The sequence below is a fragment of the Lucilia cuprina genome, chromosome 5 (assembly GCF_022045245.1).
Source record: "Lucilia cuprina isolate Lc7/37 chromosome 5, ASM2204524v1, whole genome shotgun sequence".
Taxonomy (NCBI): domain Eukaryota; kingdom Metazoa; phylum Arthropoda; class Insecta; order Diptera; family Calliphoridae; genus Lucilia; species Lucilia cuprina.
Genome location: NC_060953.1, coordinates 1,139,630 through 1,166,532, shown reverse-complemented (window position 1 = coordinate 1,166,532; position 26,903 = coordinate 1,139,630). Strand labels below are relative to the sequence as shown.

The 26,903-nt window shown below is 25.6% G+C and overlaps 6 protein-coding genes across 6 annotated transcripts in view; 1 reads left to right on the top strand and 5 right to left on the bottom strand.

Moving 5' to 3' along the window:
• Positions 1-26,903, bottom strand: part of LOC111687477 (zinc finger protein 2) — a 164,286-nt gene that overhangs the window by 56,993 nt on the left and 80,390 nt on the right. The window contains exons 9-12 of the transcript XR_006940922.1: positions 21,269-21,298; positions 7,264-7,626; positions 2,671-3,073; positions 282-737 (exon numbers count right to left, since the gene is read on the bottom strand). The gene's annotated coding sequence lies outside the window, so the exon portion shown is untranslated. The remainder of the gene's footprint in view (positions 1-281; positions 738-2,670; positions 3,074-7,263; positions 7,627-21,268; positions 21,299-26,903) is intronic.
• On the bottom strand, positions 1,220-1,876 carry LOC111687673. The gene is made up of 2 exons (XM_023450137.2): positions 1,705-1,876; positions 1,220-1,640 (listed from the first exon to the last, which is right to left on the bottom strand). Exons 1-2 carry the CDS (start codon positions 1,826-1,828, stop codon positions 1,297-1,299), a joined length of 468 nt encoding a protein of 155 aa, XP_023305905.2. The 5' UTR covers positions 1,829-1,876; the 3' UTR covers positions 1,220-1,296.
• On the bottom strand, positions 5,875-6,721 carry LOC111687580. The gene is made up of 2 exons (XM_023450024.2): positions 6,519-6,721; positions 5,875-6,459 (listed from the first exon to the last, which is right to left on the bottom strand). The coding sequence occupies exons 1-2, from the start codon at positions 6,628-6,630 to the stop codon at positions 6,032-6,034; spliced, it is 540 nt and encodes a 179-aa protein (XP_023305792.1). The 5' UTR covers positions 6,631-6,721; the 3' UTR covers positions 5,875-6,031.
• Positions 7,942-8,536, bottom strand: LOC111687680. The gene is made up of 2 exons (XM_023450149.2): positions 8,400-8,536; positions 7,942-8,322 (listed from the first exon to the last, which is right to left on the bottom strand). The coding sequence occupies exons 1-2, from the start codon at positions 8,521-8,523 to the stop codon at positions 7,979-7,981; spliced, it is 468 nt and encodes a 155-aa protein (XP_023305917.2). The 5' UTR covers positions 8,524-8,536; the 3' UTR covers positions 7,942-7,978.
• LOC111687604 lies at positions 10,043-10,904 on the bottom strand. Its single transcript, XM_023450059.2, has 3 exons — positions 10,690-10,904; positions 10,231-10,632; positions 10,043-10,172 (listed from the first exon to the last, which is right to left on the bottom strand). Exons 1-3 carry the CDS (start codon positions 10,805-10,807, stop codon positions 10,168-10,170), a joined length of 525 nt encoding a protein of 174 aa, XP_023305827.2. The 5' UTR covers positions 10,808-10,904; the 3' UTR covers positions 10,043-10,167.
• Positions 13,482-14,024, top strand: LOC124419974. The gene is made up of 2 exons (XM_046951306.1): positions 13,482-13,590; positions 13,651-14,024. The coding sequence occupies exons 1-2, from the start codon at positions 13,491-13,493 to the stop codon at positions 14,022-14,024; spliced, it is 474 nt and encodes a 157-aa protein (XP_046807262.1). The 5' UTR covers positions 13,482-13,490.

Sequence of the window (26,903 nt, the reverse complement as noted above, 5' to 3'; positions counted from 1 at the left end):
CTAAATAATACTCTAGATATGTACGCATGTTAATAATCATCTATTTTGTTGGTATATTTAACTTATCGTTATACATATAATACGAATATGACACGTTTTTAAATAAATGTAAATATACCCTAGATAGATACCAATGAAATGTATTAAATTTTGTAAAAATATTGTTTCAAAATTATTAAAATTTGATTTAAAACGATAAAAAATATGCAATCTTAAAAATGATTATGAACTATAAAAAATCTAAACAAAACAATTTACAACACTACTATGTTTGCACTTACCAACACAGGTTTAAGATGAAGCTCATGCAGTGTTTGATTGTTGTCTCTGCTAGTTTTAGGTGATGGCCGATAATACTGCGTTTATAATTTATGATACAACACTTGACAAGATATACCATCTCTATTTAAATATCGATACACGATTTCACTTTATTTCATTTTATTTTTTAAACCACTCGGAATAATAACTTTTTTTTATTAAAACGAACGATATGAACTAAGATTTTTTACCGACGCGTACCGTTAAAATAACTTTTTTTAATAACCGACACGAAACGAGAAAACAAATTGCTTTTTAAGGAAAACATATTTCTACTTACAACAATTATCGACGCGAATCGCCAAACATTTTACTATTTCTTTTTTATTTTACAACTCACACACGATTTTTTTTTTCGTAAATTTTCTCAACTATTAAATAAACCGAACTGCGCGCGTTTGAACTTCAATTTAAAACTGAAAAAAAAAGAAATTTAATAAAATTATTAATTTTCAATAAGAAAAGTTTAAAATATATACAAAATTTTAAACGTTTATGTATATGAGATTCGGCCCAGCTGAATGTAGCACTCTTACTTGTCTATTAAAAAACTTTATAAAGTTTAAAAATTCTTATTACAAATTTAAAAATCAACTTTAGATTAGCAGTAGATTAACCTGAGTTTTTAATGACAGTGTTACCTATACTTGGAGTTATTATTACTACAATTTAACAACTGGCAACGTTTGAGTTTAAGCATATTTGCTTTTTTCTACTGCAACGTCATTTTTAAAATTTTTAATTGTTTAATGGCAAACAAATTATAAATTTTTATATTATTTCGTTTTTTACTGAGAGCAGTAATAAAACCTAACTTAACCACAAAAGCTCCGTTTATAAAGTGGAAAGCTTAGAAAAAAAATACAAAGAAGATGTAAAAAGAAAGATAACATTTGCTAGTAAATGAAATAATTGAATTTATTCATAAAATAGTTTTAAAATTCCATTTCGTATTGATTTTAGTTATTCAAAAACTTATGCTGGTGGATTACCAACTGCTTTTCTATTTTTCTTAACGGTTTCCTTTAGCTCATTCAAATCCTCCACAGCTAACACACCGTTAGCACTTTCATTACCACCCATGCCATAACCAGTACTATAAACCGATACTGCTCCGACATAGGACTCCAGTTCTATATCTATTACTTTTTCCTTTGTCATTTCAATTTTATCTCCAGCTCCTAATGTCGTAATTTTATCTTCATTAAAACAGGTAAAACTTTGATAAAATACTTTTCTATCCTTCTCGTCACTACGTAGTCTTATTTTACAGCCGAAAGTCTTCTCTGGACACTTGATATCACCACAAATCCATTGATCTATAGAATATGCATTCGAATTATTTATTTACTTTGCAAAATTTTTTTATTATATATTTCTTACCATTTTCATATTGAAAATTAATTGTTTTTTCTAAATAAGAAATTTCTTCAGCTGGTTTTGCTGTGACTTTTTGTAATATCAAATAAATTATTAACAAAGAAAAACAAATTTTAATATTAAACATGGTCGCAACTAATTTGGTTATTAACTGCTAAAAACTTTATTCAATTGTTTTTATTACACATTTATTATACTTTAAATGTATAAAATCTAATTCTGCTCAATTAGGAGAGTAATTTATATTTATATTGTACTTTCACAAAGGTAAGTTAAACTTTTTCTATTGTTTGTTGAATTTACTAAAAAAAACTGTCGAAATTAGAATATAGGTAAGTTAAACTTTTTCTATTGTTTGTTGAATTTACTAAAAAAAAACTGTCGAAATTAGAATATATTTAATAAACAAATCATTGGAAATGAATAAATTATTCGTTTTAAATCGGTTTTTTATAAACTGATTAATTTATTTTAGTTCAAAAGTTTATCATGATCCCAAGAGGGCTCTCTGTTATAAATACTCTTAAATTATTGCATTTCTAATTTGCTATGATTAATTACCGGTGTTTTTTATAATAAAAATAACAAAAAAAATATTTAAATAGTTTTGTTAAACAATTCATAGTGAGCTTCAATAGAGAGCTACAAAGATAACGATCAAAACTCATCTCATTTATGAGTGACGTTCAATTCAATTTGCATCTTATTTACCTACTAAATATAATTATATTAGGTTACTTAGGTTCATTTTTCTAAAGTCGATTAATTTAAAGATTCAGCGAGATTCATAAAAACATTTTTTCTCTTAAAAAGAGCTGATCGTATAACAAATAAGAGCATTATATTCGGTTGTGCCGAATCTTATATACCACCATTATAAAATGTGTATTTATGTGATAGTTTTACGAGTTTTTGCTGGAGAAGTAATTAAATCTAAACAAAACATTTTATAACACTTTTTGTACTTACCAGCACAGGTTTATGTGCAAGAGTAGCTGGTAGATAATGCAGTAGTTGATTGATGTCTCTGCTAGCGCAACTGCTGTCCAATAATGTGGTATTGATAATTTACGATTCAACAGTTAACAAAAGATATCATCTCCATTAAAATATCGATTAAACGATGTACACGATTTCACTTCATGCATTATTTTTTAAACAACTCGAAAAACTAATAACATTTTGTTAAAACGGACGATATAAACGATTATTTTTTATAAAAATTACCGACACGAACCGCCGAAGTAATTAGCAAAATTTTATTATTTTTAAAAATTTAAATTAAAATAAATGATACGAACCACCAAAACAATTTTTTTTGTAAACACTTTTTTCTATTATTATTTTACTCAGCGCGATTTGCCAGTTAGTACTGAAAAAAAAAAGAAATTAAACAAAATTATAAACTTTTATAAGAAACGTATTAAATTTATTTAAAAATTAAATTTTTTATTAAAACACATTGGAAAATTTATAAATTTTAACAAAAGTGTTGTTTTTTGACTTTAAACTTCACAGTAGATTAAACAGGTAAGACTGTTTAAGACAGTGTTACCGATATACTTACTTATTATTACTACAATTACACATCTGGCAACGTTTAAGTTTACGACTTTTTTGCCTTTTACTATTTGATTCATCATTTTTTTTGAACTTAATTTTTTTGGAACTTAAATAAAACATAATTGAATATAGTTAACATAATTTATTTTAATGAAATATACAACTTGTATTATCTATTAACACTTTAACTTTAATTTTTAACAAAAATTATACTTTTTTATATTAAACACTATTATAGACAATGTGACCCGCAATAACTGCGTTTACAAACTGACAAAGCAAACAAAAAAAAAACATAAAAGAAGGAAGAGAGAATTTGCAAATTTTACAAACTGAGAAAACACAAAAACAACATAAATGTAAAAAGAGATATTTTGTTATTGTAAGTGAGTTTATTAAAAATTTAAGTAAAATATAGGATTTAAAATATTTGGCCAAAAATAACTTTATACAAAAAACTATAAATATGATTAATATTTCTGTTAATTGTAACTAATTTCAAATAGAAGGACCCGTATAATTGAAATTCTCATTGAATGTGTTAGCATCGAAATTTTCAATATTAGTTTCTTCAACGTAACCTTCCCTAGTGGCACTAATTTGTTGCACAATTTTCGTATTGGGATCAGATGGTATTATAAAAATAGTTTGATCTAATATTTTATTATCCTTAGAAAAACACATATTTGCACGTTCTACAAATGAGGGATGTCCTTCATTTGATTTTGAAATAAAGCAACGAACACTTTCCAAGGAGCAAAAAGTACTATCACATAGAAATAAATTTAGGAAAAGAAAATGATGTTAAATGAGTAAAAATAATATTCCAAATTATATATTTACCATTCGATTTTTCTATTCGTACATCTCCTATTTTGGCTATGTATGATGCTTGTGCATACATATTAAGGCAGAGTATACAGAAAGTAAATATTTGAAAAGATCTCATTTTTAATGCGTATAGCGTTAAATTGCAACTGTTATGCTGTGACCTATAGACTCTACTGACTTAGTAAATTTTTCAAAACAAAAATATTATTCTGTTTAATTTGAACCGTAAAATCCATTTTTTAAAATTCACTTTAAAACGTAGTAATGAGAGTTATTTCAGTTGAAATTTGAAAACTTGTTTTTCGATATTACTAAAGAAGGTGTAATAATTCGTATTAATTTAAGTACTTGTGTAATTACTTTTTAAATAGAAATTAGAATTTATATACATATGTGTGTTTCATACAAGATAATGTATTAGCGACTTCATATATATCATTCAAATCATCTAAAACTACAACACCTTTGACACCTGCAATAACTTTCATGCTATAACTAATCATAAAAACCCATAATTCTTCCTTATAGGTCTCCAGTTTTACATCAAAGACTTTTTTACGTACCTCCTAGGAGTTGGAGGTCGTATCCTCATGAAGGCAGGTATAACAAATAATTTAGTTTATATTTAGTTCATAAGTTTATCATGATCAGAAAATTACTCTTTTTTATTTTTACTCTTAAGCAATTGTATTTATAAATTATATTTTGATTAATTACCGGTGTTTTTTGCCACAGAAATGAATATATTAAATAAATACTGAGTATAAACGTTAAACAAATGTAGTTTAGGTAAACAATTCATGAATAATCGTGAGCTACAAAGATCAATATCAAAACATCTCTCTTTAGAACTTAATTTCGCTCTAATTTATAATATAACTGATTCGTCAGTTTATAAATACAAATGTCGCTCATTTACTACAAGATTGGTATAACTCAAAGTAGGGGATTTTTTTAACTGTGTACTAAAATTGTTTTTGTATTGAACAAAGCGATTTATTGTTGTAAAGGTAAAAACTAAAATTCATGTTTTCACGAATATGTGATAAGCAGTAATTTATTTTAAAATTTTATTTTATTTTTAAATCTGGTTAAAATTTTAAAATTCAATTCTCATAAAACATTTAAAGTCGTTTTTTTAATTATGTTTGTTTTATAGTAAATGAATGATTTTTGTAGACTTAATGTCTATGAATGTGAGAGAAAAGTCAAGTTCATCTATTAAGTTAAATATATAGCGAGATTTAAAAATGATTTATTACTAAAGCAAAAATACCAAGTACAACAACTACAAAGGACACAGATAGGAAAAAAAATATACACGCCTGGTACCAAATTGACACCAAAGTGTTTATAATTTTTCAATAACATCCGTTGTCTAAACGGTTACGTGGTAAGCTCATGGATTGTTGTCAATAATGTTAACATTTAGAGAACGGATGTGTATAAACTTTAATTGTTAACCTTATATAAGGTTTCGTACGTATGTATATACTTCGACAACGGATGTTATTGAAAAATTATTAAAACTTTGGTGTAAATTTTTAAAACCTCTGTGTAGCGATATTTATAAGAGATTAACAAGAGTTGTAGTCTTTTTCCAGGAGTACACCAACAGTTGGTTATTTAATTTGCAGATTTTTGAATCTTGATAGAAATTGTAATTCAATATTGATGGAAAAGATCTTTGTGTTTAAAAGTAAAACTTAAAGTTTTTTATTTGACTACAAGAAAAATGTTCTTTGTATGCAAATGTAGGTAAATCACTCACACAAATTGTAATGCTTTAAACAATATCTTTTATTTTTGTTGGATTATAAAATATTAATATAAACAACATAGATAACATATAAAAATAACCAAAAATACAAAACAAATGTGCAACACATTTTTCATAACTTTGTCATATTATTAATAAGAAAATAATGAAATTTGATTATTGAAACATGTGAGCCAAATTATATTGCATTTCATTTAGATTATGTTGCAAATCTCGCATTTGATTTTGAATATTTGAATGAATGTCTTCATTCATTTTTTGTAAATTTACATGCAAATCATTCATTTGGGCCTTTATGTTGGCTTGAATCTTATTCATTTCTTCTTGAAATTTTTTCTCATCGAAATTTTCTAAACCACTAGAAGCGGTTATCATATTGCCATTACGTGTAGAAGTCATCTGTACTCGAATATGGGAACTAGGATCAATGGGTGATTCAAATTCTTTATGAGTCAGCGCCTGATTGTCTTTGGTATAGCAAGTGTTGACACGTTTTAAAACAGAGGGATTCTCTTCATTTGATTTCGAAACAAAACATCGAAAAGCATCCAAGGGACATTCGATTTTATCACATATCCATTTGTCTATATAATTAAAAAATATAGGAACTGGTTAAAAAAGATAATTGATAATTATTACTTACCCTCCGATATGGATATATAAACATCCCCCATTTGAGAGACAGAACGTGCTTGCGTATATATATTAAGACATAGTACACAAGTGGCAAAAAGTTTAAAATTTTTGATAAACATATTTTTTTTTTATTTAAAAAACACTACAATTGTTAACACTCGATCTATTGCGACTTGCTCTACAGCGAGTTCTAGACCACACTAATCAGAAATAACTGTCAAGTATAGACTTCTCGACTCATTGCAAATACAACAAACAAAACAAAAAATGCAATGAAAAAAAAAAAAAATAAATAAAAACCAATTTTAAAAATAACAACAAATAGTATTGTTTATACATTTAAAGCGTATTTTATTTCATTAAAAAAAAACACCTAAAAATAAACACTATCTTTATATATTTCTAAAAATTTTGTTTCTTTTGAGAGATAGTAGGTGGAATCAAGTGAATTTCTGCTAACTGAACTGTTAAATCATTAATATCTAACTACTTTATATTTTTTCGAGAACCATACTACTATTGTATTTGGATGACTAAAGAGATTTTTGAGATATACTGAATAAATTTTAAGCTTTGAGAGAGAAACAGTTTTGATCATGATTAATTCTATTAATTAAGATTTATGTATTTATGAAGTAGCAGATGGGAAGAAATATTTTCTTTCTTAGTATTGGGAATTTACCTTTTATTATATAAATATTTGTTTTTAAATTAATTTTAAGAAAATTTTGTATTTAGTAATTTGTACTTACCTATACAAGTTAATGGTGAAGCTAATACCAATTGGATTGCTAAGTTCATGGGGCAATGGTGTAATTGACTGTTGTCTCTGCTAATTCTATAGCATAGGTAGTGCAGTGTTCTAAATTTAAGATACTGCAGATTAAATGAAATGTCAAGCTAGTTTTTCACGCGACGAACTCGAAAAACTATCAGTCAAATATGTAACAAACACTAACGAATCGACACGAATTTTTGCTATATATTTTTTGATTTGCAAATTGATTAAAACCGATTGAAAACACGCACGTTAGAACTTACGTATTTAAAATACCGACCGATTAATATGAATTTAAAATACCGACCGATTTGCACCTTTATAACTCCGATTTATACTGAAAAAAGAAAGAAATATATATAAAAAGAATGATAACATTATTGAAAAAATATATTAAATTTAAACATTTTAAAACTAACTCTGTAGATACAACAGATTTTGGTAAATCAGTTAATTATAAGCTTTCCTAAATTAAAACATGTGTGTACTTAAAAGAAGGAAGAAGGATCAAATAATTATCTGTGAGAGTGAGGGTTTCCAGATGTGTCGGTTTCTTTTTAAATGAAGATTTTTCTATTAACTTTTGTACATGGTAATATTACGATTTTATTATATAATTAAAAAATGTTATAAAATAAAATGTTGATTTGTATATTGAAAAATTTATTTACTTTATTAATTATAATAAATCACAAATCATATATGCTAACTGATTCTCTATTGCTCTTAGCGGATTCCTTTAGGTCATTCAAATTCTCTACAGCTACCACACCTTTAGCACTTTCATGACCTCCCATACCATAACCAGTCATATAAATCGATAATGCACCTACATAGGATTCGAGTTCGACATCGATTTCTCTTTCATTTGGCATTTCAATTCTAGATTCAGAAATGAATATAGCACTTTTACTTTCATCGATACAGGAAAAAGTTTGATGAAAACTTTTTTTATCCTCCTTATCACTAAGTAGACTTATTTTACAGCCGAATGTGTTCACAGGACAGATAATATCGCCACAAATCCATTGATCTGTATAATTTTAAATAGATACGCACACATAAGAATTATTTATTATTCTCTTTAACAAATTATGCAGTATTTCTTACCATTTTCATATTGAAAATTAATAATTTTTTCTATATAGGAAATTTCTTCAACAGGTTTCGCTGCAACAATTTCTATTGCTAAATAAATTATTAACAGAGTAAGGCAATTATTTATATTTAACATTGTAACAATGTGTTTTCCCCACTAACTATGAAAAACTGTAATCTAATGATAATTGTTGAATGTTTTAAATACATTTGAAATCCTCTACTGCCAAATCAATGGTATGATCTACATTTCATGTTTTTAAAACTACATTTCTATAAAATGTCGTTTTCTAAAAAAACGTATATTAAACTTTTCCTTATATTTGTGGCTATTTGAAAACTATAATCGATTTAATAAACAAATTATTAAAAATGCATAAACTATTCGTTTTTAATCTGTAGCAATAAAGTGATTAATTTATAATTAGTTCAGAAGTTTGTCATGATCAAAAGTGCTCTTTGTTATTTTACTCATTATATACAATGCAATGATTAATTAAAGGTGTTTTTATTAAAATTTTAACAATAAATAAACAAATATTTTATAAACAAGAGCTAAATATTATATTTGAACAAATGGAGTTTTGTTTAGCAATGCATAACTACAAATATCAGTTTTTCTTTTAGAATTTAATGTAGTTTTGTATACAAATATAAATCAATTTATTAAAAATATAAGCAAAAATGTTTGTTAAAGTTTATGAGAATATATTTTAAAATTTGACGAAATTCTTAACAATTATAATGTGTAGTTGAAACAGTTTCAGGTAAAGCAGTACTTATTAAATATGGAATTATACTATGGCAACGTCCGAGTATTCTCTATTCTGATCTGCTCTATTTCTATACAACGAAATACTAAAAAATAAGACTACAAATATACTGGACTATAGAGCAGCCTATAGGCTAGATTATAGACTAGACAACAGACTACACGATTCACTAGATTATAGACCAGACTATAGACTTGAATATAGACTAGACTATAGACTAAACTATAGACTAGACTATAGACTAGACTCTACACTAGACTATAGACTAGACTATAGACTAGACTATAGACTAGACTAGACTCTAGACTAGACTATAGACTAGACTCTAAACTAGACTATTAACTAGACTATAGACTAGACTATAGGCTAGACTATAGACTAGACTATAGACTAGACTATAGACTAGACTATAGACTAGACTATAGACTAGACTGTAGACTAGACTATAGACTAGACTATAGACTAGACTATAGACTAAACTATAGACTAGACTATAGACTAAACTATAGACTAGACTACTGACTAGAATATAGACTACTCTATAGAATACACTATATACTACACTGTAGACTAGACTATAGATTAGGCTATAGACTAGACTTACTATATACGAGACTATAAACATATAGCCAAGACAATTGATTAGACTATAGTCTACTATATAGTTGACTAGACTATAGTCTAGTCTATAATATTTAATCTAGTCTTTTGAAATAGGGTCTTATATGAAAGAAAATGGCAATTATGAACTGATTATTTGAGAAATCTATAATATAAAACTAATAAAAAACTTTTTTTTAACAAAGTTTTCAATAAATGACTTTTATAACTAAAGAAACGGGAAACTAAGCAATTATCACTATAAGATCAATAAACAAATTATAATGGTTTAAACAATAAATTTTATTTGTGTACAATTGTGAAATAATTTTTAATATAAATTTTGAACTAAAAACGCACAAAGCATTCGGTTTTTAGTAATGAATTTGCATCATTTTGCTAAATAATCAATCTGAAAATAATGACATTTTATTAACTGAACAAGTTAGACAAATTAAATTACATTTTACCTATATAATGTTGGAAATCTTGCATTTGATTTAGAATATTCGAATTAATTTTTTCATTCATACTATGTAGATTATCATGTAAATGTTCCATTTGGGCATTTACTTTAGCCTGCATTTTATTCATTTCACTTTGAATATGAGCATTCACTTTTTCTTCATTGAAATTTTCCAAGCCATTGGAATGTGATATTATATTGCCATTACGTGTGGAAGTAACTTGAACTCGAATACGGGATCTAGGATCAGCGTGAGAGTAAAATTCTTCGTGAGCAACTAAACGATTGTCCTTGGTAAAGCAAGCATTGACACGTGTTAAAACAGAGGGATTCCCTTCATTTGATTTCGAAACGAAGCAACGAAAAGCACTCATGGGACATTCGATTCTATCGCATATCCAGTTGTCTATGTAATTAAATAGATGGCGAATCGATTAATAAATATTTCCTAATAATAACTTACCCCCCGATCGAGCAATATTAACATCCCCTATCTGAGAGACATTTAAGGTACGTGCTTGGGCATAAATATTCAAGCACAATACATAAAGTGCAAATAGTTTAAAGTTTTTGATAAACATATCTTTTTCTTTAAATTAATTATACTTGTACACTACTATTATTTAGACACGATCAATTATGACTTGCTCTATAGCGAGTTCTAGACCATACTAACCATGAAAAAGCTATTAAGACTTCTCGACTCAATACAAATAAATAATGAAACGAAAATAATATGCAAATAAAAAATCAATGTTAAAAATAATAATTAATATTATTTATAAATTTTGCAGCGTATTTCATTTGATTTCAAAATGTCTAAAAAGAAAAACTTAAAATGTAACGTTCAACAGGTGGGAGGTGAACATGGTGAGTTTCTGTTAATTGAACTCTTAAATCGTTGAGATCAAATAACTATATAATTTTTTAGAACCTACCTACTATTTGGGTGATTTAAAACAAGACTCTAGAGTATGTGTAAATAGCGTAGTAAATTTGTTTTTATTTTTAAAAGAACAGCAGTTTAAAATAATTTAATGAATAATGAAATAAAAAACATGTATATAATGTAACTATAGGAGTTTATAATAATACTGCATGGCATGACAATAGCCCCAAGACGAATTGTTCATAAAAATTTTAAGATTCTCGAGTGAGTAAATTTCATTTATACTTTTCGCTAGACATTTTTTTGCATACAAAATTGTATTTTAAATTTAGTTAAAGAATTAATTCTTTATTGTCTCTGGCCGTGAGTAATTGTTTTTAAACAATGTTTTACATTTTGTTTTTCAAAACAAATCGACAATTTAACACGTATTTCCCATGCCAAATGTTTTGTATTTATCAAAGATTTATCAAACAACATGTCTGAGGTGTTTTAGCAACAATTGCGAGCAGAGACTTTAGAGTAGTGCTTAACAAATGAAATCCTACAGAGAGCGTTTTTTCAAAAACTTTGGATTAAAAGAATGTTTGGGTTTTAATCAGATCTCAGAAATTTTTATCTCAGCAGTAGTGAATGTTATGAAAAGTGTCTACCAAAAGTTATATATTTTAATTTTTTTACAAAAAATATTTTAAAGAATTTTATCGTTTTAAAAACAGACAAAATTAACATTCATTTAAATGTCTGTCAATAAATTAATTCACCAGAAATAAATAAAATACCGCAAAAAATTTCAAATATATAAATGTATGTACAATACATTTATATTAATGAATGTAAGTACATAAATACATTAGGGTGGTCCGTTTTTTTGGCGAATTCATGTGTGGATGTACCCTCTCTTAGTTTGAAAGATTATATATAACATAGGAAAATCATATTTTCTGGTGGGAATCCAACTAACCGAAAGCACCCACTATTGTAGTCCTATAGTTGCAACAAAGTCAATTTTTCAGACTTTTTCCAACGTTTCGACTTTTTGACCTTTTTGACTTTATGACTTATTTCTCAACTTTTTAAATTTTTATTTGCAAAATCGATTCTTCGATCTTTTTCTTACAAGATAATCGACTTTTCGACATTGTTAGAACAAAGTAGACTTTTTCCGAAAAAAAATTTTTCTTTTATTATTTTAGAGTCGATTTTTTTTCTATTCCTTTTTATTGACTATTGGTGAAAAGATTAAATTGTTCAGGAGATATGACCTTATTAATGACAATTGTAAAAGTAATTTATACAAAAAAGTACCAATGTCGCATTTAACTAATGTAGCAGCAATTCTGTACATTTTCTAAAATTTTAGTTATTAGTACAAACATTTTTATTTAAATTTAATAATGTAATCCCAAAATGAATAACACTTTCGTTTTAATGTGGAACACCCTAATATACATATATTTCACACATACTTCTTATAGATCCTTATCAATTTTTGTGTTGTGTCAAAATTTTAGATGACAACATATTTCTTTTTAATTTGTTGCAAAAATCAGATAAGGTAAATTTAAGAAAATATTTAAATTGAAGAGAAAAATACTTTTATAGAAAAATTGACATTTATTTGCAATATTTTAGGCTTAGAAAGCAGAAGTACTAAGTCTAAATTTTAAACAAGTTAATACAATACAATTTTTTTAAATCTACTAGGTTTTATTTTGTTTATTTAAGAAAGTAAAGATGACGAAATATTAATTGAAAAACTGATACATTTTAGAAATGTAATTTTTTTTGGACTTAACACATTTGGCATTATTTATTTTTATTATTATATTTTTTTGTTAAAAGTAAATAAACCAGCTAATGTTTAATACAATTTTGCCATAATTTTGTTTGATAAGGCAGTTATACTTAAATGATTTTACTGAGATGCCAAACTGGCTAACTTCCAACAACGTATTAAAATGATTAGTAAAACAACAAAAGTAACTAAATAAATATACAATTTTTTCATTCTATTGTAACATTTGTCTATTCTATTGTAACATTTTGACTCCAAAAAAGTAGACTTAGCTGCTTTGGGAACTCTAAACAAGTAATGTTTAAAAAAAACTACTTATATTATTTAAAATGTTGAATAATTACAAGAACTAAGGTAACTTATTACGTCAACATAATTTTTTTTCAAATTATGTGACTTAAAATGCATGTTTTTCTTTTAACTTTTACGTGTAAATATTTAAAATTCGAAAAAGAAAAGAAACCAAAAGGAAAGCAGTTATTCTGTGTAAAAAATTCTAAGAATATTTTTTATTTTAAATAGCTTATTAATAATGCAAATAATAATTAGTATTGGAAATATTATTGACATTACCACAATGTTTCTTAAAATAAATAATATTAACTTCTTTGTTATTGTTTTCTTGAGTCATACTTTAATGGTGGAATTACGAATTTTACCCATTTACAATAATAGAGGTAAAAAGAAAATATATTATTTATTAAAAAAATAAATATTAAAAAGTAAAACTTTTTCAGCTTTTAACCAGTGCGAAAATAAAAACGCTGCTAAAACCCACATTGGCTGTTATTTAGATGAAAATACATTTAACAATTCCACCTTAGATTTGTTACTTAATTATTTTTATAGCTCAAAATTTAATCAAGTTTTAAGTAAATATTTATATTATCATGAAAATGATTTTCAATCTGAGAACACATTAAACAAGTTACCACGTTCGGTGAATAATAAGGATTTTGTCAACAATATGTCCAGTATGTTTAGTGGAGAATTTTCTCAAGATTTTAAAGAAATGTCAAAAAATCTTTTAGATATGAATAAAGAATTAGCTATGATGACTAGAAATTTAACTATAATGAGTGAGGATTTAGCGACAATACATGTTAATTAAATTAATTTTAAATAAATATTAATTTATTTTTTAAGAAAATTTATTTATTTATTTATTAATTATATATATGAGAAATGTTTTATAAAAAACATTTTCAAAAATTGTTAATAAAAAGAAAATTTTTGGAAAACTATTTATTAAATATTTTTTAAAAAACTTATTTTTAAGGAGAACAATTTTGGAAAATTTTTGATAAAGATAAAATTTGTCCAAAATTTTGTAAAACTAAATTGATTTTCTATAAAAGAAAATTGATTTACATTTTTTTGTAAAATTTTTGATAAGCGTAAATTAATGAAAAACTTTCTATTAAGAAAATTTATGTAAAATTTTCTATTAACAAGAATTTACGTTAAATTTTCTATAAAATACATTTTTATAGAAAATATAGACAAAATTTTCTTTAGGTAAAACATTCTATAAAAGAGAATTAATGTCAACTTTTCAAAGAAAATACATTAAAAATGTTTTATAAAAAAGTTAATTTTTATACCATTTTCTATGAAAGAAAATGTATGTAAAATTTATATTAAAAATTGTGTAAAACGAAATTTATATTAAATTTTCTATAGAAATTTTCTGAAAAATTATGAGAACATTTTTTTAATTTTCAATAAAATAAAATTTATGTAAAATTTTCTATAAAAGAAAATTTATGTAAAATTTTCTATAAAAGAAAATTTATGTAAAATTTTCTATAAAAGAAAATTTATGTAAAATTTTCTATAAAAAAATTTATATTTAATTTTCTATAAAAGAAAATTTGTATTTGATTTTTCATACAAAAATTGTTAGAATATTTATCAGAAAAATCTATAAACAGAAAGTTAATAAAAAAAAATATTTTACTTATCAAAAATATTAATAGAAGTTTAAAAAATTCCCCGGGAACTTTGCCCTCATATTTTTGGAAAAGAACCCTAGTGTGATTCCCTTTAAAGTCAATTTCTTATCTCTAATAAGTGACATTGTGTTCTTAAGCAATTCATTTCCCCTCCCTAAATTGAGTTTTGCCTCAAAGTCTAGCAAATATCTAAGTAAGTACGTATGAAGGTCATAAAAATTACTACAAAAATATGTAATTACACTTTAAGTGGCAACACTGTGACTGTGACTGTGACGATATGCCTGACTTTTTGTCAGAGTATTTTTTTTTTCTAGAGAGACATATACCACGTAACTAACAATTTACTTAATGCGATGAACGTGAGTTTTAATAAAAAAAACTTTGGCACTAAGGTTAAAGCGATACAGTTTTTGTTCTATGATGGTTGATGGTCTTCATCAAAAAGTTGATGAAAAGTTTGAAGGCGGCAAAGGTGGCAGAAATGACGTTGGCAGAGACGGCGGCAATAATACTTGATGTCCTGCTCCATCTAGACACCATGGCGAATTCATAATTTTTATTATAAAGTTCTAAAGGAACACAACACAAAAAACAGAACCTAGAATGAATGTATAACAAAAGAATAAAAGTTTAAAGTTGATATTGTGCTATTGCTATTAATGATGGTTGGTTTGTATTGCTGTTGTTGCTGCAGCAAGTGATGACGTTGCTGTTGTACGATATGATGTTGAAGTTGACGATATAAAGATGAAGGCGTTGCACTAATGAAGCCATAAAATATACTATATAGTTCTTTTCATACATACTATATCAAATTAAATAAAGCCTTTGGTAAATACGAAAATAAATATCTTTGAAGAGGAAGAAACAAAAATCAAACACAGACAACACCCACATTAACACTTTAATATTTAGAGAAAAAAATTATAAAAGTATAGCTTTAAAGCTAGAAGACGAAAATGCTTATGATTTGATGAAAGCTTCATTGATTTTTTGTTGGCTTATGCAACATACAAGTTGCAAGTATAATTTTTACAATGAAATAATGTTAGTGTTAATGTTATGGGTTTTTCTTAAAGAGAATTTCATTATTTTGATACGATTTATATTCGGTTTTTGTTTCGTTTCTTTTATATAATAGCTTTGGTTCTACGTTTGTATGCTTTATGACTTTAATAACTTTTTAACAAGGTGTGAATATCTTTAAACTTCAATCTTTATGCTTAAAACCATAAAATCATCTATAGCTCATACTAAATCAGTCTAACGCAGCATGTTCCTCTGACTGGGTTCTTCTTCCTCTAGCTGAGTGGCATAACAGCCTCAGAATTTTAATAGCAAACAACAACCACCATTCAGTTGGTCAGTTTATTTTCTTTACAATGTTGAGGTTACTGGTGCTGTTGCTTACATTGAAAATTCTTTAGTGGCTGTTTTGCAGTTTGTTGCCACAATAAACGAACAATGCTTTACGCATCTTATGGTTGCATAAATATTCATCCCATTCGCTTGAATAACAAAAAAACTATAAAAACTATCGTAGAAATTGTTACATTGTTCTTCTATTGCTTTATTGCTCTTGTGCTGTTGTTTGCTGGTGGGACTCAATGTTGTAAAGCACGCATTTGTGTTGCACTTTTTTTTGCTCGTTTTTGTTGCAGCAAATTAAGGCGGCTTGTTAGTTAAACCTGGATTTATGTTTAAACGCAAATTTACTGCGACACAAAATTGTCTCTTGTAAAAATGTTGTAAAAAATGGAAATTTTATGTGCTGTGTCTTAGTGGCTTTTTAAATTTTAACTATTTCGTTGATTTTAAGTTTAAAACATGTTTTAATTTTAAATTAGTATGTAGTGTTTTTATAAGCCTACATAAATCCTTAATGAATGTTAATACAAAAAGCTTGGTTCTAGAGTTAAAGGAGAAGTATTTTGTTGGTATTGCGCATGTGCCACTGGCACTTAATTAAGTTTGATATAAATTGAAAAATTTCTCAATCATCTTTAGAGTTATTTTTCCATTGGGACAAATTTAGTTTTAAATTATCTTTTTTAATTATTTCTTTATAGAATGAATCATCAAATTTTATTTTTAAATTATGAGCATTAAAATTTTATATGAATTTTATCGTTATAATATCTTACACCTAAAAAAAGCTAAAAATATTAATGAAAATACCAAATTATTGGCAGACTAGCAGGCAATATTAAGAGACAAGCCTCTCTTTTTGTGTAAAATACTATAAATACATATGTCTTGCATTTGTTGCTACTAAACTTCTTTTAATTGAAAAGAAACAAAATTCTTATAGAATGACCAAGGGGACTGACTGGACACAGTAGAAGAAAAAAAAAGATCACCAAAGATCATATCACACCATCAACTATTTACACACATAAAATCAGGCAACAACAAATAAACACATACCACATGACCATTGGAGGTAATAAAATATAATGAATGAAGTCGTAAAATAACACCTTTGTCGTCTTACTTATATATAGATGGAGGACAGACAGATATACATACAACTATTCATACTATGTATTTTAAAGTAGATATAAAATACAAATTGTATTGTACATATTTTGCAAGTATTGGTTTAGTTAAATTGAACTGCAAACAAACGACAAAAAAAACGTCTACATTTTTATGCATAAAATCATGAATTACGATCATTTTTACGATTATTACTATTATCGCTTAAAAAGCGTATAACTAAAATCAAATATGCCACATACAACTTACAATTCAATGTAAATTTTACTTTTAGTCTGTAAGTTTACTTAGTTAATAATGGAAGGTGTAAGGAAAAAGTTTTTTTGATTATAAATTAGTATAGTAGTTTTTTTTTTTTTTGGTACAAGCCAGTCATGGAAACGTCTAAACTTTTAAGGTACACCACAGATAAGACAATATTTTATTCTATAGTCCAGTTTATAGTTAAGTCTTTAGTCCATAGTCTAGTCTAAAGTAAAGTCTTTTAGTACATAGTTCAGTCTAAAGTCTAGTATATAGTACTGTCTAGTATATAGTCTAGTCTATAGTCTAGTCTATAGTCTAGTCTATAGTCTAGTCTATAGTCTAGTCTATAGTCTAGTCTATATTATAGTCTATAGTCTAGTCTATAGTCTAGTCTATAGTCTAGTCTATAGTCTAGTCTATAGTCTAGTCTATAGTCTAGTCTATAGTCTAGTCTATAGTCTAGTCTATAGTCTAGTCTATAGTCTAGTTTATAGTCTAGTTTAGAGTCTAGTCTATAGTCTAGTCTATAGTCTAGTCTATAGCCTAGTCTGTAGTGTAGTATATAGTGTATTCTATAGAGTAGTCTATATTCTAGTCAGTAGTCTAGTCTATAGTTTAGTCTATAGTCTAGTCTATAGTATAGTCTATATTATAGTCTATAGTCTAGTCTATAGTCTAGTCTATAGTCTAGTCAATAGTCTAGTCTATAGTCTAGTCTATAGTCTAGTCTATAGTCTAGTTTATAGTCTAGTTTAGAGTCTAGTCTATAGTCTAGTCTATAGTCTAGTCTAGAGTCTAGTATATAGTCTAGTGTAGAGTCTCGTCCATAGTCTAGTCTATAGTCTAGTCTATAGTCTAGTCTATAGTCTAGTCTATAGTCTAGTCTATAGTCTAGTCTATAGTCTAGTCTATAGTCTAGTCTATAGTCTAGTCTATAGTCTAGTCTATAGTCTAGTCTATAGTCTAGTCTATAGTCTAGTTTATAGTCTAGTATACAGTCTAGACTATAGACTAGACTATAGACTAGACTATATAAAAGTTGTCCATTCCTGGTACAAACTTTTACAAGTATTTGTTAAATATGTTATGTGTAAAACTTTGACAATTCTAAGCGGTTCGTTCACACACTGATTATGGGAAAGGATAAACTTTGGAAATTGTCATATAGTAATTGTTAAGGAAATAATACACATTATAATTTTCTTTTAAAGAGTTTTAAAACATTTATAAATGTAAATATATAAAGTTAAAAAAAAATTATAGTAATAATTTTTTCCTTTTCCATTAAAAAATTCGGAAAATATTTGCCACCTTATTGTTTATGACTATGTGACAATATAATCTATCTATAGTTTGGAGTATTATTTACCTTCCAATTATAAATTTTCTTTACAAAAAAAAGTATTTTTTTTTTATTAAAGTTTAATGTGACGTTGTATAGTTTTTTATCTCCCACGCAAACCGTTTTTTATTACTTTAAATTTTCGTTTATAATCTTATTAGAATGCATGAATGTAGTTGATTAAAAATTGACAATACTGTCATGTCATGACTGCACCAACTATAAAGATGTATGTAGTTGTTTGTGATTGTTGCAAAAAGTTACTTTTAGTAAAGAGTTTCTGTTGCGAAAATTTGTAGAAAAATTTCAAAATAATTGTTTAATTTTTTGGATTTAACTAACTTTTAAATCATTAATTTAAAACATCGACCAAAATAAGATCACCTACTTTAATCGAAATTAAGTTTAAGTTTTTCCCAATATAGATTTTCGTTGTCTGTTTCACTTGCTTCACTTGAAATCAAAATTTTTCATCTTAATCTTTTTCTATACCAAAAACAAATAATTGATCAGGGTTTATAATTGAGGAACTCTAATAAATGACAAAGAAATCATGAATCATCAACTCAAACTGACTTCAAAGTGTCTAAACAAAAAACTTGATGTTTAAACTGAAAAGACAAAAAACTATTCCAAAGATGAGAGATTTTGTGTTCAAAAAATTTTTTTGCAAGAAAAACAATTAAGAGTGATGTATTTGTCTGTGTCAAATATAGATATCGGAACGACGTAATTTTTTATATTTTGAATTAATATATTGTATTTATTTTCTGTCATACTATTAATTCTCTTACACTTTGCCTTTTTTTCAAACAGCGGATAGACGACATTTTGTTTGAAATTTGTTGAGTTATTTAATTGAAAATTTTATTTCACCTGGGCTCGTTATGCCTTCAGCAAATGGAACTGAAATTTTGAAAATTGTTGACAGATATGAATAAAAGGAAGCTTTTACCTCTCTAGGACTTCTCGCTGTCATCACTTAAACAAACAGATGGACGGACAGACAGAAAAATAGAATACTATGATTTAGACTTTAAAAATAATATCCTTCAAGTAAAATTGTTTTAGAAATGTTTCATAACTTTTACTAAGATAACATCGTCAAAAACCAACATTTATATTAATTTCAGCTAATTAATGTTAAATCAAAATATTATCCTCTAAACAAACAAATCTGTTAACAATCTATTAGTTGGCCTTTTGAACTTAAAAAAAAAAACAGTTTATTAAAACTTATTTATAACATTAAAGATAATTGTAAAATTTTTTTTCACTTAAATTATGAGAGGAAACAAAAAACTGAAAGAAAGCAGCTCAACTATAATTCTTAGACTGAAAGTATGACATTTGACCTGTTTTTGTCACTAAACAAATGAAGCCGACAAAAACACAAATATTTTCCATTACCAAACTTCCACTAGTAACTACACAAGGAACTTAAAACACCAACGACTGACTGACTACAGACCAAAAATATAAGAATACAAAAAAACTAAAAGAAATATCCCACAGCGTAGTTATGAAAGGAGCCTAGAATAGTAAAATATACCGGGGAAAAAAGTACAATATAATAAAAAAAGAACATAACACCCGCACATTAAGGCAATTGTTGTTAAAATGTTTTTAAAGAAAATTATTATTTTTTTTTTTCTTAGTAATTTTTCGTCTTTTCTAACATTTATGCAAAATTAATGATAGAGAATCTTTAAGGTAACGATCGGTAGGGGTTAAAGTTTCTTTTATGTTGTAGACTTGTGTACCAAAAAAAATCACATTTAATCACTTTTTTTGTAAAATAGAAAAAAGTTTTAACATCTAAAATTTGACCACAAATTTTCTGTGGATTTTATTTAATTTTTTTTGCTAAGAATTGGGTTATTTTAAAAGTGTGTGGCCGTTAGAATCATGAGAATCAATTTAATAATCGTGTTTTTGTTGATTTTTTTTGTTTGTTTTCTTGATCATTTGTTAAACACCCTCAGGGTATTTTGGGTTTTTGTACTAAATTAAATATTTAATAGAAAAATTATAACACTTTTTGGTTAAAGAATAAATAGTAATTTAAACATTCTTTTTTAATGTGATTTAATCTGGTAAGTTGTTACAAAAAAATAGAGAAAAATATATTTCGCAAATTTATTTGCACCTGCATTTTTATCCTAAAACTTGATTTGTCTATAATAAAATCAAATAAATATTGTATGTTATAAAGAGTTTAATCCTTATGGTATCTTATAAAGACTTTAATTTATTTTAATTATTAAGACCTACTTTTTAATTTAGAATATTGTATATATTCAAACTTACCGATTTTTCGATGATAAACAAAAAAATTATCTGAAATTAAAAAAAAACATTTAAAATAATTAATATTAATAAAAGATTAAATATGTATTAAGAAATTTTATATAATTCCTATAAAACTAGACTAGATTATAGACTAGACTATAAACTAGATTATAGACTGGACTAAAAACTAGACTGCAGACTAGACTATAGACTAGACTATAGACTAGACAATAGACTAGACTATAGACTAGACTATAGACTAGACTATAGACTAGAATATAGACTAGACTATAGACTAGAATATAGACTAGACTATAGACTAGACTATAGACTAGACTATAGACTAGACTATAGACTAGACTATAGACTAGACTATAGACTAGACTATAAACTAGACTATAGACTAGAATAGAAAACAGTTTTTTACAGAAATCTATTTTTGAATAAGTTTTTAAGGAATATGAAAAAAGGTTTATCTTAAAAAAGCTTTTTGAAAAGAATAGTTTTCTAAAAAGGGCTTTTTATAAGATAAAACATTTTTGATAACAAAAAGCTTAGATTTCTAATTTATAAAAGATTTGCTGTAAATTTACAATCAATATTAAAAAACTAATAATACAATATTATTTTATTTATCTCTCTTCAGAACTGTGTTAAAGAAAGTTCGATTAATCGATCATTTTGCTACATAATTTCTTTGACACCAAAATTGTTTAAGTAATTATCTCAAGAAACAGTGAAATTTCACAACCTCTTTAATATTTATATTAGTTAATAGCCCCTAATTGTTTGTTTTTATACGGTTTAAAAAAACGTTTCCCAGTTAAATACTTTCTTTGAAAAAAGTAATTATAGGGCTTTTTTAAATCATAAACAAACTAACCAAAAAAAATAATAATTTCATTTTCTTTCAACAATAACAAAATTACTTTCAAAAAACGGGTTAAAATGCTTGAAGTTAAAATAAGTTACAATGTAAAACCAATATTTTAAACCATATTGACTGACTAATTATTAAATTTACAACAAAATTAAACAATTTTCTGGCTGATTTTAAACATTTTTAAAAATGAAAGTTAATTGTAAAAATATAATGGTTTAAATGTTTTAAACTTTTAAGCTTAAGTAAAAAAATGCATGCTACATAAATTTTAATTTTTAAAATTTATAAATAAATATTTATTTACTAAAAAACAACTTGAAAATAAAAAGAAATAAGAGCAAAACGTCAAAACTTTTAAAATACATTTGTAAAAAATCAGATCACCTATTGTGTTTAATTAAAAATTGGTTTCTACATTTAAACAACCCGCATTATTAAGACAGATACATAAAAAAAAAACAAGAAAAAAAATCTGTGCTTTTTCAGGTTATTTACCTTAGGTTTTACGTTATTGTTTATGGCATTTGTTGTATTTAAATTGTTATAAACTTTTTTCCAGCTATAGATTTATCAACATATAAAATGTTGGCTTAAAACTCAATCAATTTCAAGACAGTCTTTGAAACATTGCGAGTTTAAGAATATTGTTTGATTTGTTGTGTTTGTTGTTCTTTCTTGAGGTTTACTTTAAAAGAATTTACAAATGTTTAATTTGCGGTAATTATGCTAAACAATTGATGGACATGAAATCATTTAGAATAGATTTATTTATTCTTAAGAAAATAGATCTTTTTTCATTGTTCAGAGCTTTCTTTTGTGGGCGCTATAGAGAGTTTATGAGAACTACAAGCACAGGCATAGGCTTTGGTAGAGGGGAACATTAAAATGATGATGATTGTTATTATGAAAAAAGCTTTTATAAAAAGTGCTTTATTACCATAAACATTTTATAAAACTAGTTTTCTTGTGCTTTTTATTTGAAAATGGTTGTCAGGGAAAAAGCTTTCTATGAAAAAAGGTTTTACTGAAAAAGCTTTTTGTTAAAAAGCATTTTTTTCGAAATTGGAAATGCTTTTATTAAAAAGCTGTTTGTAAAAAAGTATTTCTAAGGAAAAACATAAGTATGAAAAGAGCTTTTAAAAAGGCTTAGTATGAAAAAGCGTTTTTTCAAAAAATTCATTTATTGGTGAAAAGATCTTTTAAAAAGGCTTAGTATGAAAAAGCTTAGTGTATAAAGTTTAGTGTGAAAAGAGCTTTTAAAAAAGCTTCGTATGAAAACAGCTTAGTATGATATTAAGCTTTATTAAAAAAAATTATTATGATACACATAAAGCTTTTTTAAAAAAGTTTTTAGAGAAGATGAAATTATATTTTTAAAAAAGAAAATTCCCTAAAGTAAATAAAAGTATTTTGAAAAGAAAAAATTTTGTAGACAAAAAGCATTTTAGAGTAAATAATATGGTATTTTCAATATTCGTCTAAGTTCGTTTGAAATAATATTTTTTTTTTTGTTTTTTTTTGCAACAGTTGTCACATAATAAATGAGTTTAAAATAATTAAGCGCAAAAAATCAAATTAAAATTTAAATAACATGACAAATTGATTATATCTAAATTATAAATAATTTAGTAATAAATTTGCCAGAGGGTGTGCACAAAAGCAAAAAAAAAAAAAACATTAAGTATGCAACAAATTATTAAAGTAAAATTTTCGAAAATTTGAAAACAATATTAATTAACATGGATTAAGAAATTAATGACACGACTAAAGAAAGTTTTTCGAAACTTCATGAGGTCAAACTTGACATACTTGAGCTTTAATTGTTGGCATTTTTACATGTTTAATCTGATGTGGTACAAAAAGTTTTTGTGGATTTCCAAACTTTGGCCACTCCAGAAAATTTTCAAATTCCATAGAAAGCTGATTTCACAATAAACTTAAAGTCTATGTAACAATAAGCCAAATGCCTACTTCACAATAAGCTTAAAGTTTTTTTAAAAAAGATCTTAAGGTTTTTTCCTTTTTGTCGTAAATAGTTTAAAGCATTTTTATTTAAAAGCTTAAAGTTTTTTCATAAATAGCTTTCTTTATAAAAAGGTTAAGAGCTTTTATTAGAAATATATTTTCATTGACAATTTTAAAATTTGGTTTGTTATAAACAAAACGTATTAAAATTACAAACTTATGGACAAAGCAAAGTGTAAACTTAAAAAAACACGGTAAATTCCTACAATTAATTTAAATTTTTTTTCTTATAACTTCCACTTGCCATTAAGGAAACAGTATTATATAAAAACTATTAAGCTGTCTTAACAAGAAATAAATAATAATAAAACTGCATTTATAAGAAACCCCTTAACATATATTTTTGTAATATTACAAATTTATTAACCATACTGTAACACATATATGGTCGGTCAGGTCTAACCACAATGAATATTAAGTTCTCAATACATTTCTAAAAACACACTCGTAACAAAGTAAACCACAATTAAGCAACCTTTTATGGCTCTATGACCAAAATATACTGGAAAAAAAGAAACAAACAATTAACGCTTAATCTAATTTTGCGATTTTGATTATAAAAAAAGTTTTAGATTTTTTTCTTTGTATTTATATTGGATAACAGAAAAGTTAACAGTTGTTTAAGTTTTATATTTGGTATCAACATAAATTCGAAATTTTTTATAAACGCACACTCACAACATTCTAAATACATCAGCTGGGTGTCTTAGGTAATCAAGGTATTGTGTGCTAAATACATGAAATTGCACAAATTATGAATAGAATGCCGCTATAAAAATGAAATAAATATGTATATATTTTGTTTGCGTAAAAATCTATTTACAGTGATGATTAGCTAAAATGAATTAAGATATATTTCTTTGAAGAATTATTATATAATGAATGAAACATTGTTAGTTACCTAATTGGTCCGAAAAATACAACAAAGGGGTTAGCTTCTAACATTAATTTTACATATGTCTATGTATAGGTTTCAACACATTTTATTTTACATATATATATTTTATATACATTTAATTTTACATATATCTATTCTTATGTTGAAAATAAAATTGTTAGTTACGAGGTGTCAACATGTGTCACTCGACAGCTTATGGTTTTATTAAATAAAAATTGTTAAAAATATTGAAATGTCAAATTCAATTTTAATTCAATTCAGTTTATTTTATTACTAAAATTTGTTCATGAATTTAAAATTTTCCCTTAAATATTCCAACACTTTAAAATTATAACTTTCAAATGAGATTTTTATAACTACTTGTAACTGTAAGTCAAGCATTTATGAATTTTTAATAAAATTTTTTATAGAGTAATAATATTATTATAAAATATTCTAAAATAACTTTGACAAAAAAAATATTACGGTATATTTCCAAGAAAAATCAATAGCAATTTGTTATTAATTTCTCATTTAAAAATTTAAAAAGAATTTTTTATATTAAAATAGTAAAAAAACGAATAAACATTTCTTATGTATGTTAAATTAAAAATTTTATTACACATTTATATTGCCACTAGTATTTGTTAGAAGACCAACCGCTGACTTTTTTTTTGCCATAATCATATATGAATAGAAATGTTAAAAAAATCAAATTCAAAACCACCAGCACACCTGAACCCTCGGTCACCGTAAAAAATAACACAAAAAATTGCTGAAGACGAAATAAAAACGTTTGGTTCTTTTGTGGCACGTATTGTGTTCAAAATGTTTTTTTTTTATTTTTGGGTTTTTGTTAAACAAAACAAAAAACACTTGTAAAATTATCAAGTCTTAACATTAAGACTTAAAAAGACAGACGGACAGACTTAGTACTTGTAGTGTAGAGTGTTCAGGTTTAGTTTAGTGCATGACTTTTTTTTATAAATATATAGAAATAAATGTAAGAAAAAATTATCTACATATTTACATTTTTATGACATAACAAGCCGGTTATTGACTTTAAATCTTAATTTTGTGTCAAGAAAAAATTAACAAAAACAATTGATTTTTTTATAGAAATTATTAAATTTTTTTGATTTAGTTTTAGATTTCAGAGAAGTTAGCATAATTTTCTTTAATTAACTTGTGGAATTTTAAACTTCTATACAACTGCTTACTATCCTTAGGTATTTTGAAAAAACAAAAGGTTTTCGTTTAGTTTAAACAGGTAGCTAAAAAGATAAGAACTAGGAACATAACTAAATGTATACGTGGGTTGCATGATAAATTTAAAAATTAATAAATGTTAGCAGTTTTAATAATGAAAAGAATATAACTTAATCCAAACCTAAGTATGCATCTGAACTTCCTATACAATAGATCCTTTGAATAGACAAAATATTGTGGTCAATATTTATTCCAAACTGCAAATTATCAAAAAATCAGAAACAATTTTTTGATTTACATTGTAATTTGTTTAGGAAAAAGTTGTACAAATGAGCACATTGAACTAATCCTTGATTTTTTGATGATTTTTTTTTTTGAGATGAAATTAAAAAATATACAAGATTTATATAAAATTTCAGAGCAAATATTATGAAATGGTCAACAAGATTAAGGTCCTTCGAGCCAACTCAGGATTCTAGGCTATTTGAAACATAGGAGTAACAAATCATATTACTGAAGGAATTAGATCAGTGGATCGTTAAGTTTGAGGTTTTCTTCGACATGCACTAAAAGAAAAGGGAATTGAGCAAAGAGGAAACTGTATATTATTCAAAGTAAAAGAAATTTCCACTGATTTAACTTTTCAATAAATAATTTCA

Coding starts and splice junctions, on each gene's coding strand:
- LOC111687673 (XM_023450137.2), bottom strand. CDS start 1,828: ATGTTTAATATTAAAATTTGTTTTTCTTTGTTAATAATTTATTTGATA. Junction 1,641..1,704: donor TAATTTTCAATATGAAAATG/GTAAGAAATATA, acceptor CATATTCTATAG/ATCAATGGATTTGTGGTGAT.
- LOC111687580 (XM_023450024.2), bottom strand. CDS start 6,630: ATGTTTATCAAAAATTTTAAACTTTTTGCCACTTGTGTACTATGTCTT. Junction 6,460..6,518: donor TTATATATCCATATCGGAGG/GTAAGTAATAAT, acceptor TTAATTATATAG/ACAAATGGATATGTGATAAA.
- LOC111687680 (XM_023450149.2), bottom strand. CDS start 8,523: ATGTTAAATATAAATAATTGCCTTACTCTGTTAATAATTTATTTAGCA. Junction 8,323..8,399: donor TAATTTTCAATATGAAAATG/GTAAGAAATACT, acceptor AAAATTATACAG/ATCAATGGATTTGTGGCGAT.
- LOC111687604 (XM_023450059.2), bottom strand. CDS start 10,807: ATGTTTATCAAAAACTTTAAACTATTTGCACTTTATGTATTGTGCTTG. Junction 10,633..10,689: donor TAATATTGCTCGATCGGGGG/GTAAGTTATTAT, acceptor TTAATTACATAG/ACAACTGGATATGCGATAGA.
- LOC124419974 (XM_046951306.1), top strand. CDS start 13,491: ATGTTTCTTAAAATAAATAATATTAACTTCTTTGTTATTGTTTTCTTG. Junction 13,591..13,650: donor ACCCATTTACAATAATAGAG/GTAAAAAGAAAA, acceptor AAACTTTTTCAG/CTTTTAACCAGTGCGAAAAT.